General features: G+C 34.9%; 1 protein-coding gene across 1 annotated transcript in view; it reads left to right on the forward strand.

The window, feature by feature from the left end:
* LOC136031815 (protein APCDD1-like) overlaps positions 1–14,757 on the forward strand; it is a 120,151-nt gene that overhangs the window by 50,065 nt on the left and 55,329 nt on the right. The window contains exon 4 of the mRNA XM_065711633.1: positions 11,438–11,637. Coding sequence (XP_065567705.1) covers positions 11,438–11,637 — 200 coding nt within the window. The remainder of the gene's footprint in view (positions 1–11,437; positions 11,638–14,757) is intronic.

Here is a 14,757-nt window from a genome sequence, read left to right on the forward strand (position 1 = left end):
TTCTTTTTAAAAATAATGTTCATACATTTTATAGGTCTACAATCGGTGTTTCTTTACTTTTAAAGGCTAATAATGTTTAAAATGATGTGTTTTTAAGAATGATGTTCTTTTTAAAAATAATGTTCATACATTTTATAGGCCTACAATCGGTGTTTCTTTACTTTTAAAGGCCAATAATTTTATCTGCTTTGTAACAGCCGTGTAACCTAACAAATTCCCATTCGTATGAGGTGTTAAAAATGATATTGCCTCAAGGTGTTGTTGCCAATTATACATGTTTTCAACTTCCTTTTAAATCTGGTCGTAATAATAAGGAGATGTCAACATTCTTAATGATATTCTGGCAAACCCCTTAAGGAGTGCTTAAGCCAATGAGAAAGGAGAAAATCTTGAATACTAAGAATTATTGGTAAAAATCATCTCTCATAACTACAAACTTAAGAATCTTTGGGATTATTAATCAGTATAAGTTCTACAAAATGACACAAAAATCAAGGCTGTATGATTAGTAAAACTCTTTTAAATAGTAAAGGAAGAATATCTTAAATGGCAAATTTTAAAGGAAACTGATGATAATAAAAAAAAAATTCACGGCCAAAAATTTTGAAATCTTGTGGCAAATCGAGAGGCTACTTTACAATTCTCTACATCTTCCAAAAGTAATTTTATTACTACTTTTAAAAATTAGAGGTGTCCCCACTAATTAATTTTTTTTGAAGCTCTAAAGAATAAAAATGCAAATTTGTTCGGCCTATTCATGTTAAAGCTTTCAATGAAGCCACAATAATTTTTTCATCAAAGAATCTGCTCGTGTCTGCTGTTAATACGCATTTCACTGCTATAGGAAAATAGCATTGGCTTCAAACCTCGGAGATTGACCTTAAAATAAACGAAATAAAAAGGTTGGATCAACTTCAAAATAAAATCAAGGGAAAAATATATTCTAATTATGATTTCAGTCAATTATTTGAACTAACTTTTACCGTTTCTGACGGTGATATGAGATGACTGGAGGAGAATTGTATAGATTTTGGATCATTTAATTGTTTATTATTACGGTGACTCCAGTTTCAGCTCGCCGAGGAAAAGTTTTGGTCCGTATAGTTTATTCTTCCAAATAACCAGTATCAAGGATATTTTCTTTTTCCTGGCACGCCACTAAGGCAATTCTTTTTTGCAAGTCCATGAGTGGGCCATAAGATTGAGTTGAGAAGTTGTTTTTCATGGATGTAAATACGCATGTATTTGTTTAGTAGTTATGTATTAATAAACGAAAGAAAACAATAATAATTCCATGTTCCTTCCAGCTAGGTGAAACCCTGCATTGAATACTGGATCGTTTAAAAATCATATTTATAACTGATGAATATGCTTAAAGTATTTTCATCGCTTAGTTTCTACGATAATATGTGAAAAATATCTGTAGTCAATGGTTTGATATTTAATTCGAAACACATCGTGGTAACAAACTGTAAGTAAGGAGCGCCACGGCCCAATAGTAACCAAAACTCTAAAAAACTAAATTTTATATCCAAAGAGTAATTTTTTATGTTGATTCCAAATGTATAAGATTCATTGAGGTTAGTTTTTTCCATCAAAAAGTCCGAGCCTGACAATTTGTCTGATTTTTAAATATTGGGGAAGCACCCCCTAAAAGTCAAGCAATTATAGTGAAAATCACACTGTCAGATTCAGTGTATCAGAGAACTGACATCCAATTGAAACCAAGCTAAACTGTTGTAGGTCCTAAATCACCCTGGGATATAGGGTAATCGAATGGTAGATGAAATAGGTAAGGCAAGAAGGTTATTGGGATCTTATTGACCGGAGCCCTTTACCCGAATTTCTAAGCGCTGCTGGGAGGTGGTTGTCAGAATCTGGTGTGTTGGAAGGATGGGACCAAATTTGTATAGGAATGTTGCCTCCTTTGTGCAAAAATTGTGAGATAGCCACCGATAAAAAGACGAAACAAAATAAACTAGAAGAAAAATGCATCCGACAGAAGAATGTCCAGCCAGGATGAGGCATCAGTTCGAGATATTTTTTTTTAAACTTTATTAAAAAACTGAAACTCCTGAAAAGACCATGAAGAAACCTGAAAATTCTTGAAACTTCAGCACAAAATCCAAAAACAGCGAAAAAAAACTCGACGAAAATTTGGAAAATATGTTTTTACAAGTTTTTACAACAAAAATGGAAAATTTGTGAAAACCTTAGGACAAAACTGAGGCTATTGAGAAAAAATCAACAAAATTTTAAAATTCTTGAAACTTTCAATTTTGTCGAGATTCTCTCGCCAGTTTCAGTTTATAATTTGGAAGAAGACTTTGATAACCCCATAATATAGTTCTAGTCAGTTTTAGGACATGTCTCCATTACAGCTTTTTCATCCAAAGTCGCCGTTGCTTGTTGATTGTTTCTGGCAGCTTCAGTCTTTAATGGTAATTTATAAGGCTCAAAAGGCAAATTAGGAGCCTTTGGGTTGGCTTTTTTTCAGATTGTAAACAAATAGCTCTTTTCACTTAGCTGACTTTGCCTGAAAAGGTAAAATTGAAGACAGGGCTCTAGTAAGTCGTGAAGTGGTTTAGTCTGATGGACTTATTTAAAGTTCCTAAATTGAGATACTTCCAAATATTTACCAAAATATGACACATTTCCTGTAAATCTCACCACTGAATCGGATATGGTTATAGCCAAGGTTCAAAATGGCTTGAACCAGCTTTTTTTTTTACCTGGTGGCGACCTTCCATATATAGGTCGATCTATTCGTACCTAATAATATAAAAAAAAACTTCGTTTTCTTAAAGAGTTAAAGAGGCTACGTCCCAAAGTCGAACCTTAAAACGTACAGGAGTTAGGAGAGGCAGTTGGGGGGCTGCCACCCCCCAAACCCCCCGCTTTTAAAGACTCTTTTGTACAGGTTTTTTTAAAAGAGTCTTTTAAAGACTCTTCTGTACAGGTTTTTTGTTGTGTTAATTAAAAGAGGGTCTTTCCGAAGCCAAGAGAGGGGGGTTAGGGGGGCGGCAGCCCCCCACAACAAAAACCTGTACAAAAGAGTCTTTAAAAGCGGGGGGTTGGGGGGCGGCAGCCCCCCAACTGCCTCTCCTAATTCCTTTACGTTTTAAGGTTCGACTTTGGGACGCAGCCTCTTTAACTCTTTAAGAAAACGACGTTTTTTTCATATTATTTCTGTACGTTTTTCTACAATCCATGGTGGATGTAATTTAATAATAATTTTCCATGTTTATTTTCTCGCTTTCTGTATCAATAAATTCAAACTGACAAAAATATCTAATTTTGATAATTTTAATAGTTTAGCAGCTTAATTAAAAATTTAGCAGCTAGTGGTTTTTACCCACCCGCCTCCGGCTTATGGGCCCAGCGCGCTTTCGCTGCGCCAAGCTGCTGTTATGCTTGTTATCAAACAAGTTATTACAATAGAAAATTTCAACAAAGGCTTCAATTAGGAAATCAATTTAAATGGTTCTTTTAACTTGCTTCCATCAAGCCTTACCCCCGCTTCAGTATAAATTCTTGTGAACATTCCAGTATGTAATTCTGATCACATGTTTCCATGTTTATTTTCTCCCTTTCTGTATCAATAAATTCAAACTGACAAAATTACCTAATTTTACAAATTTTAAAAAGTTAGCAGCTAGCGGTTTCGATCCACCGACCTCTGGGTTATGGGCCCAGCACGCTTCCGCTGCGCCAAGCTGCTGTTAGTGTAAGAATTTTTCAAACAGGTGATGTTATTACAAGAAAAATTTTTACCTTCAATGGGGAAATGGGTTTTTCTAAGCTAGAAAATCGGGGGGTTAAGATTTTCCGACGAAACTTTCCAGGAAAATTACTCGGAGAATTCCGCGTCCAATGAGTCTTCGTACACCCAGATCGGATGTCGGCTGTGACCTGTAGACCTGGCAGAAAAAAGGGTTTCTGTCATTTTTCTCAAATAAAAATTTTACGGATTAAGACAGAATTTTTTGAAGCTTTCAGTCAGTCTCACCATGTCGAGCTGATCATTTTGATGTACTTGATGTTGAAATTCGTAACTTTTAACAACAAAAAACTTAACATGGGCTCTTATGGGGAAATGGGGTTTTTCTAAGCTAGAAAATCGGGGGGCTAAGATTTTCCGACGAAACTTTCAATCAAAATTACTCGGAGAATCACGCGTCGAATGAGTCTTCGTACACCCAGATCTGATGTCGGCTGTGACCTGTAGGCGTGGCAGAAAAAAAACAAAAGGAGAACATGAACTTTAAGTGGCTATGCGTGGTTTCAAGCTGAAATTTCGCGGGTAAGCTCCTGGGCCCTAGGGGACCTTAACTTGTGAATTTCAGCCCGATCGGACAACGTTAAAGGGGGGCTGGGGTTGGGGGGTCGAAACTTTCGGCCAGATTTTCCCCATGAAGGAAAAGTCGGAGAGGGATGAAATTTGGCAGGTTTCTTAGTTGGAGCCCGGGCTACGAAATGCATCCCTCCCCATCCCTCTGCGACCACTGGAACCGAAGATCGCTTAACATTGTCGTGGTTCGCCTCTTTAAAGAGGCACGAGTGTGCCTCCTTGACTATTGACGGAATGCCCGAATGTGCACCTCTAAGTGGTAGTCACGTGGATCCTTCGACGAGTCATATCCCTGGCATAGTCGAGTACTAATGAATATTTGTTGCCGTGAGTCCGAGGAATTTATAGCTAATGCAATCTACACGCAACCTTCATCACGGAGACCATCATATGAAATATGGTGTCAATATTTGCTCACAATATCTCGTTTTCTCGGAAAGATTTAGTGACCCTACTCCAGACAGAAACTCAAAGGGGGTTTCCTGGGTCAAAACCCTGTTTTTTCTTCTGTTTTTTTTTTCCGTTTGAATGTATAATTCTAAGAAACCGAATAAAGTTCTCCGATAAAGGGACATAATCTTGCGAAAAATTTCACCAACAGCACAAAAAGTAAATTTCATCCTAAAACAAATAATCAGTCTGTTGAAAATGAAGGATTTTTTCTTAGAAACGATAAGGTTAAAGCTTATGTTAAGATAATAAATCCTTGTGTATATTAATGATCAGTTGCACAACAACTTGTAAAAGGAGAACAAAGGATTTTTATGAGAGGGGTTTTCTGAAGCTCAAATAGCACATATCCTGTATCTCGTACATAAATCGTATTTTTCCCCTCTCACTGAAATGTTTTCTGGCTCGTAAAAACATAATAAAACTACATAAAATTACGTTTTTGTTGCGTTTTTAAATTTTTTGCACCGTTTTTTAAAGTTTTTGAACCCCTCCCCCATGAACAACAATCCTGGATATAACCCTGGTATTAAGTAAATTATAAATAATACGGAAGTTTTTTTTTCCATTCTGGTGAAAGCATAAATTTCGTAGTTAACAGTACAAACGAATATAGACGGCCTTAGATATGAACGGGTGGAGGTTGCTATATTTTTTCATTTGGATGCCTAGAGAATTAATGTACTTAATTACCTGTACTAGAGGTAACGTTTCAGGTTTTAAGGAAATCGTATTTTCGATAGTTTAATTTAAATATCTTAGAATGCCATGGGTAAATTAAACTTATGCAACTAATCATACACTGTGTATATTGCATTATAACGAGCTTAAGCTTAGACAGCATTTTATACTAGGCCAAGAGTTTAAATTTGCGATGCAGAAAACGGAAATGACGAAGGAAGGTCAACCCCATCTATATGTCGGGTACTTTCATTTCATTTTGAATTTACTGGTATTAGTGTGCACAATGTTAAGCCGTCTTTATATAACACTCATGCGAGCTTTCATCCTATATATTAGATCATAAAAAGGGTGTTCATTTGCCCCTCCAAGCTAAAACTTTCAGTTTAACTCCTCATTTCTGTTATAGTCCTTATAACTACTAAATTGAGAGGTATCCAGCTTTAATTTTCATAGGGGTCTAACTTATAAGGTTTTTGATGCTGTATCACAAAAACTGATTATTATCACAAAAACTTTATGATATTATATCAGAAAATGGCCTCTCTTAGAAAAGGGCACTCCAAATGGAGAAAAAAAAAAACTACTGCCCAAAACCTTTGTAACTCTATCGTTTGGATTTCCGGAAAATTTAAGAGTAGCCTACATAAATGGGGCTTCATATTACATGTAATTTCATTTAAGAATTTTAAAGATTTTAATATTCAATTTAAAATAAATTTTTATTTCCGGGCCGTCGCAAATTTTTGCTTTTGAAGCTGCCACCTATTTCTTGGAAAAGAAATGGTACTCTGAACATCAATTAACGAAGGGTAACGTACATACTCCGAAATTTGACATCTTATTGGCTTCTGACTAGTAAAACGTATTTAATGACCATATAAGTTCAATAGTTTTTAGTATCCTAGCCAAAACGTAATGTTTCCAAAACTATAATCTCAGTAGTAGATTTTTGGTTATAATGAAAACGTCGGGAACGTAATACTAATGGCAACCCTGGATCGTGACAATACTTCTCAAGGTCCGTTCAACCAATGTCAAAAGAAGTCCAAGGCATAAGAGCTGATTCCCCAATGAGTACTTGAATAACGACTTTATCACACGCTGAACCTCCGTGAATGGTCCCCCGGAGGTAGAAAGCATATTCAATGGCTAATATTATATCAGGCCCTAATTTTTTAGCAACCTTGTGCTAAGAATTTAGTCATATGAGCTCAGTAGGTTCACTAAGGCCCTGACTCTGCTTACCTACAGAACAACCTATCTGACACCATCTCGACTAGCTTAAGTATCCACTTTCAGATCCCTAAGTGGCTTGGAGTCTCACGACTTTGCAGGACACGCTAAGACACGGCACTACGTCCTGTGAAATTTCTCTGTAAATTTGGTATCCCCTGTGCTCTTTCGTCCAAAGACTACACATTATAGAATTACTGTTACTTTAGATCCGTACGTCAGTTATGGGGTACAATTGGGTCCACTCACCCGAAATCTAGCGACTTTTTCATACGGTTTGTTCCATTTTGTATTAATGTTATTAAACAAAAAAAAAGTTTTTTTTAAACTAAAAGTAAGGAGTGACATTAAAACTTAAAATGAACAGAAATTACTTCGTATATGAAAGGGGCTGCTTCCTCATCAACGCCCCGCTCTTTACGCTAAATTTTGACTCTTTCTCTTAACTCTTCTTTTTAAAACATTAAAACACTTTAGCGTAAAGAGCCGGGCTTTGATGAGGAAGCAGCCCCTTTCATATAGGCCTACGAAGTAATTTCGGTAAGTTTTAATGTCGCTCCTTACTTTCAGTTAAAAAAACTTGTTTTTTTTATTTAATTTCTGAACGTTTTTGAATCAATGCATGTTTTGATTTTGGCTTCTCACAGAGGAATAATTAAAATGAAATTCGCAATTTTTTTTTTTTTGGCTAAATGGCTTTCTCATAGTTTTGATCGAACGATTTTGAGAAAAAAGGAGCGAGGGAGGAAGCCTAGTTGCCCTCCAATTTTTTGGTTACTTAAAAAGGCAACTAAAACTTTTAATTTTTTACGAATGTTTTTTATTAGTAAAAGATATACGTAACTTATGAACTAAAAAAAAGGGTGAAAAAAAGGAAACGAACTTTTGTATCCTCATGTTTTTATTACATGCATGAGGGGGTTCACCCCCTCGTCAGTACCTCGCTCTTTAGACTAAAGCTTAAATCTTGTCCCAATTCATTAAGAATGACCCCTGAATCACAAGAGCCGTAAAATAAATAGTTGAAATTACTAAAAATACTTTAGCGTAAAGAGCGAGATATTAGGAGGAGGTGAGCCCTTCATATGCGTAATAATTTCTGTTCGTTTTAAGTTTTAATGCTGCTCCTTGCTTCCAGTTGAAAAAACTTTTTCATATTTATTTTTTCATTGATTTTTTTAAATAATGCTAAAAAATCTTGCGCTCCCTTCATGGAAATTTTCTTCCCCCATGACAAATTCCTCGATGGGAAGTTCCCCCAACATATCCCCCCTTTCTCAACCCCTCCCCCAACCAAAAAATCACCCTGAAAACGTCTGTACACTTCCCAATAACCATTATTATATGTAAGCACTGGTCAAAGTATGTAACTTGTAGCCCCTCCCACGGGGACTGTGGGGGAGTAAGTCGTCCCAAAATACATAGTTATAAGGTTTTTCGTCTACGCTGAATAAAATGGCTATCTCAGAATTTTGATCTGTTGACTTTGGGAAAATAATTAGCGTGGGAGGGGCCCTAGGTGCCCTCCTATTTTTTTGATCACTTGAAAAGGGAACTAGAGCTTTTCATTTCCGTTAGAATAAGACCTTTCACAAGATTCTAGGACCACTGGGTCGATATGATCACCCCTGGGAAAAAAAAAAAAAAACAACAAACAAATTAACACACATCCGTGATCTGCCTTCTGGCAAAAAATACAAAATTCCACATTTTTGTAGATAGGACCTTGAAACTTCTACAATAGGGTTCTCTGATACGCTGAATCTGATGATGTGATTCTATGACTTTTATGGGATGTTTCCCCTTATTTTCTAAAATAAGGCACATTTTCTCAGGCTCTTAACTTTTGATGGGTAAGACTAAACTTGATGAAACTTATATATTTAAAATCAGCATTAATATTGAATTCTTTTGATGTACCTATTGGTGTCAAAATTCCATTTTTTAGAGTTTTGTTACTATTGAGCCGGGTCACTCCTTACTATAGTTCGTTACCACGAACTATTTGAAACTGCCACAATGAATGCCTGTGTGTGCGCCTGTGTTGCCTATGAGGGATGTTAGCCATGAAAGTGCAATAGCAGATGTTTTATAGTGAATACTGTTTATGATTATGTGTAGGCCCTGACAAATAGACTTGTCCTAGAGAGGGGGGGGGGTGGCTTAAGTGTAAAGTAACATCGTATCATATAGCAGGTGTTAAAAAATGTGGACAAAAACTTCAAAATTATTAATTTATCAGGTTGCCCAATCCCAGCTCTCTATTGTTTACTTACGTTGCTAGGTGTGCCAATTTAATTAAAACATCAACTGCTTTAAATTGTAAAAAAAAATGCTAAAACTTAGTGGTGCCAATTAAGCAAAATAATGCAATGCTGATGCAGAGTAAATATTTTGCCACTAACATCAGCTGTAGATCATATGACAACGACACAGTTCCATAGGAAATTCCAGCCCAGTGGCAGATTTCTTATGCCAATATTTAGGCTAATTCTCGTGATATTTTAATAGCGGCTAACCTCTAGGAAATGGTTTGTTTATTTGCTAAAGTCCAAATCCAAATCTTCATTCCCCTTTCCAAAAGTAAACAATTTGAAATTTCATAAATAACAGAGCTAATGTTCGTTAACGACTAAGCTGGGTTTCAACAGCCAAAACACTTACAAGTTCCAAGAAACTATTTTTTTTTTTTAATCAACGAACCACTTTCTTTATAGCTTTTTGAAAAGTGAAAAAAAAACTTTTAGTCATCGTGTCGAAAATGAACAGGTGATAAAAGATAGTCGAACCATGGCTGCGTTATTCAAAAAGAGGCATTTCGCAGTTTTGTTTCAGTATTTATAACCAGCATTATGATTCTATGGTTCTATGACTTTTAAGGGGTGTTTCCCCCCTTTTTCATAAATCAAGCAAATTTTCTCAGGCTTGTAGTCTTTGATGGTTGAGATCCAACTTATTTAAACTTATATATTTTAAACCAGCATAAAACCCTGATCCTTTTGATATGTCTATTAGTCTCAAAATTCCGTTTTTTTAGAGTTTCAGTTACTATTAAGCCGAGATGCTCCTTACTTACACTTCGTTACCACATACTGTTTGATACCCTTATCGACATCCCAAGTGCTTCATAAGAAATCAGTGTCGCTAAACTACAGAAATATAAATTTGATCAAATTATGCGTATGTGTATGAAATGATCTTGCAGTTGTCAAAGTACATATATTATATTAACAATAAAGACTAACATAAAAGATAAAAAAATACAAATCAAGTTTCCGTTTTTTACTAAATTGTTTTTTTACAGCTCTTGCAACGGTTTATTCGAATCAAAAGCGTAAAGACCCAAAGGCCAGTTCAGAGTCGCAATGAAATGTAAATCACTGTAAGACAGTGCGCAACCCTTCAACCGCTACTAGGATCAAAGACTGGAACTTCTTATTGACTCACCTGTCTGTAATAAAGGCGTAATTTATTAGATGGCTTGTGAAGTCTCACTTTTCATCGAGAGCTGGGTGATACTTGGTATCTACTGTGAAAAAAAGTATTGCAGTTTAAGTATATTGGATTAGAAAATATTTCTGTAGTTTGGCGACCTTCCTAAGGGTGTCAGTGTTACAAAACGCGACTGCAGCTTAGAATGTGTCTGTTAACACTTTTTATTTTGCATTGAAAATACACAATATTTCTCAGCTATAATTCTAACTTCATCTTGCTTTATAACATACTGGTATCAAAAGTGAAGAATCGATGCTTTTGGGGAGTATCTTATCGAGTGTTGATACTTTTCAGCATGGTCTAACATTATCTCCATTTTATATTCACAGTTAGCGGATAGCTGCTAGACCAATCTTTATGAGAAGACGAGAATTGGTTGCAGGTGGTAAGCAAATTAGAACCATTAATGGAGATTGCTATACTAATCGTTTTTAACATCAAATGCCGAATATTAGAGCAGGCAAACAGGCAACACATTACCTTGTCCAATGTATTTTTAAATTATTAGTTTCACAAAATAACTAGTGTTTTCTGAAGCTTTGTAGAATCATAACGGAGATCCAATTACTAAAGCTAATTTATTAAGCCTAGCTGATTAAGACTCACATCTGTGCTCATGTGTGTGTGTGTGTATGTTCATCACATGATGTGTGCTCACTGCTAAAACAACTTTCTTATCCATTCGTATTTATGATCAAAATCTGAGATCCAATTACTAATACTAATTTATTAAGCCTAGCTGATTAAAACTCGCATCTGTGCTCATGTGTGTGTATTAATCACATGATGTTTTTCAAATCTAAAACAACTTTCTTTTCCATCCGTATTGATTATCATGACTGAGATCCAATTACTAATACTAATTTATTAAGCATAGCTGATTAAGACTCAGATATTTGCTCATGTGTGAGTGTTCATCACATGATGTGTGCTCACATCTAAAACAACTTTCTTTTCCATCTGTATTTACAACCATTTTGACCAGTCAGTCTTACTCTTGGCGTAAAGACATTTCTAACCACCAATTGCCCCCAATAGTGTTTCTTTCCATCTCTTTAAGGTCTTAATGGCAAAAACTGTCAAACATACGAGACAAAAACAAGGAAATGTAATAACGTAATTGATGGAAAGGTTTAATTATAGAGACTATACCTAAGTTATTGTCGCCTTAAATCTCCAGTGCTTGGTTCTTGCTTGTCAATCACTTGCCGTATATTTTTTCAGGACGTGCCCGGATATTGTTCAAAAGCGTCATTGGAAACCTCATCATCAATATCTGATTTATAGTTATGATGATGATGAACATGATGAAAGCTCCAATTTGACGGATTATGATTGCCTGCATGGAATTCATGCAGTATTTAACGAAATACAACTTATACGAATTATCAAGAGGCCTGGAAGGATAATTTCTTTTAGCCCAAGTAAGATTTTGCTGTTATTATTACTATCCGTGTAATTTTTTGACATTTGATGATTAAGTGTGTTTATTTTTAATTCAATAAAACTTGTTGGCAAATATTGAGGCCATTTTCTTTAATGAAAAATTTACTTACACGTCAATGAAAATTTTACTATTTATATTACTATGTTTTAACGATGCGACAAATTTTACTTGAAAAAAAATGTTTACGCCAATCGATTGAAGACTTAAAACTGAAGTAAAAAGCTATACTCACAAACATTTGTAGACCTATAGGCAAAAGCAGGGATGTATGAAAGTGAGGAGGCTCCCACGCGAAATCCAAAATTTTCCTAAATTTCTGGGTACTTTCCAGTGAAATTCCAAATTTTCCTGACTTTACAAGCGTTTTTGGAGCTTGCAAGTATTTTCAAAGATATAGGCCTAAGCAGGGACCTACAAAAGGGAGGGGAGGAGGGCTGGAGATATCACATAAATTCTAAAATTTCTTGAATTTCTGGCACTTCTCTATGAAATCCTAATTTTTCAGTTTCTGGGACCAATAGGAGGTTCAGAAATATAGGCGTAAGCAGGGGTGAACGTAGAAGTAGGAAAGCGGAGACCATGCTCGTAAAACCCTAAATTCTTTTGAATTTTTCTAGTACTTCTTGTTCAAATTATCAAATATTCCCTCTTCGCCCAGGAAGAGATTTTACAGACCCATAAGCCTTAACAAATTTTGCAAAATTCCTGTAAGCCATTTCGGATTTCATTTTCTGTTAATTTTAAAACGCTATGTGCATAAAAACATCATAGCGATACAAATGCTTCAAAATAAGGAAAATTTTCTAATAGATAAAGCTTGGAATACTTATCTGCCCTAAAGGCGAATAGAATTTCTTTTTATCTTTCTGTTTATCAGTTGGTGTAAAAGAATGTTTGGAAAAAAATGATCCCTAATAGAAAAAAGATTATTTTTATCAAAGAAGTTTCTTGTACGCCATTTTGCCCAGGGCACCTCTCTAGCACAGTGTAAAAAAAACTTGAAATCACCATTTCACTCAAAATAGTTAGAAATACCAAAAAGTGTCCATCCTGAGATGGTATTTTTGGTATCTTTCCTTAGAAATACCCAAATACCAATACCATACCAGAAATACCATCCTGAGAGGATGTGATCCATTCAGCTCCATGATGATAGATGTAATCACCAGCAGGGGGAGGCACAGGCCTCATATATATATATATATATATTATATATTATATATAGTTTCTTATTTGGTATCAATACGAGCTAATTCAGGATCGATACAAAACCGAGCCATCTATTGGTGCAAAAACAAGCTAAGTACAAGCTTCATAGCTTTGTTGATGTGATGCATAGACAATTTAAATCCTAACTTATTATAAAAACAACAGAAGTCCGAGCTGTGAACTGACTTTATACAATGACGTGTGAAGTGCAAGCTGGACTTAGTTCTCCTCCAGTCCCAACTTTTAGCTAAACGGTAAGTAGCTAGCATCTTATATAAGACTAAAATATGGAGTTGTTCCAATCTGTGTTATTAAACGCAAAAGCGGCCTCCTTGAACCTTGAACTCCCCCCGCTTCGGTAATGAAACAGTACCTCAGAAAGGTAAGCATGTTACACTTTGTTTGAATTAGAATCACGCAATGATTTTCTATCTTTGTTATAACAGGCAAGAAATAATACTATGTGTAATCCATATCATTTTCCTCCCAACAACCTCCAACTTTACCTGAAACTTAGTCATGTTACATCAGTTTTTACTGCGGGATGACATAAGGATTATCCGTATATATGACTAGAGGGTGAAAATGGACTCTTGAGCATTCAATACAGAGTTTGCAACCATATATTCTACCGTATGAAAGCAAAGAAAGGAAATAATAAATGAAAAGAGAAAAATCAAATAGGTGAAAAACGAGGATTTTATCAGCCAGTAGCAAAATATGAAAAACAAGCAAATATTTCGACAAGGATCTCCGCCAAGTCATCCTCAGTGCTCAAAAAATATGAAAGAGGAAAAAAAAAAGAAACAAAGAAGAAACTACAACAAAATCTAACCTTTTTAAGTGAACTGTACGAGAGGAAAAAAGACAATGAATCAAACAACAAAACCAACTTGAAATCAATGAAAGAGAAGTTACCAATTAGATTGAATAAGTATCCTTTGCCTTGCAACAAATTTCGCCTGTCTACAATTTCGATTTTCATTAGATATGCGGACAGGTTGTCTTAAATTAGACTGGACGAAAATATTCATAGAGTCTTTTAATATTAAATTATTATAAACTGGACTTAAGAAAATATCTCCCGCGTCTCTATTTGTAGCCAAATTTCTATTTATATGTTGTTTTTTTTTTTTATCTCAATTGCCTTTTTAAAAGATTGCGGTAGGCCATTTACGATAGATATTAAAGTTGCCTCTTCAAAAAGAACTAAATGGTCAGGATTTTCGTATATATATTGGTCCACAGCCGAATCAAAGTTGTCATTTTTATTTTCCAATCTCAGGGACTTATCTATTGAAATTTTGTGTTCATGCAATCGTTTCCCTAGTTGTTGATAGGTCCTGCCAATGTAAACTTTTCCACATGAGCACGGGACTCTGTAGACACCACTACCTAGTATAGGGTCCGTTATATCATTTAAAAAATGTTCAACTTTTTCTTCATTTTTGAAAGAAACAGAGAGATTATGTTTTTTTTAAATATTTTTTTTAAGTTTTCAAAAAAAAATTTTAAAATAATTTTTTTGATTAGAAAAAAATAAAAAAAATATTAGAAATATTAAAGCAAAAAAATTAAATAGAATTAAAAGAAAAATTTGAAAAAGTTAAATTTTTTTTTTTAATATTTAAATTTTTTTTAAATTAAAAAAAAAATAAGTTAAAAAAAACATAATCTCTCTGTTTCATCCAAAACTGAACAAAAAGTTGAACATTTTTTCAACTTGGGAAAGAATAAAACGGACCCTATACTAGGTAGTGCTGTCTACAAAGTCCCGTGTTCATGTGGAAAATTTTACTTTGGCAGGACCCATCAACAACTAGGGGAACGATTGTATGAACACAAAATTTCAATAGATAAGTCCCTGAGATTGAAAAATAAAAATGAC

This window comes from Artemia franciscana, chromosome 10 (assembly GCF_032884065.1).
Source record: "Artemia franciscana chromosome 10, ASM3288406v1, whole genome shotgun sequence".
NCBI lineage: Eukaryota > Metazoa > Arthropoda > Branchiopoda > Anostraca > Artemiidae > Artemia > Artemia franciscana.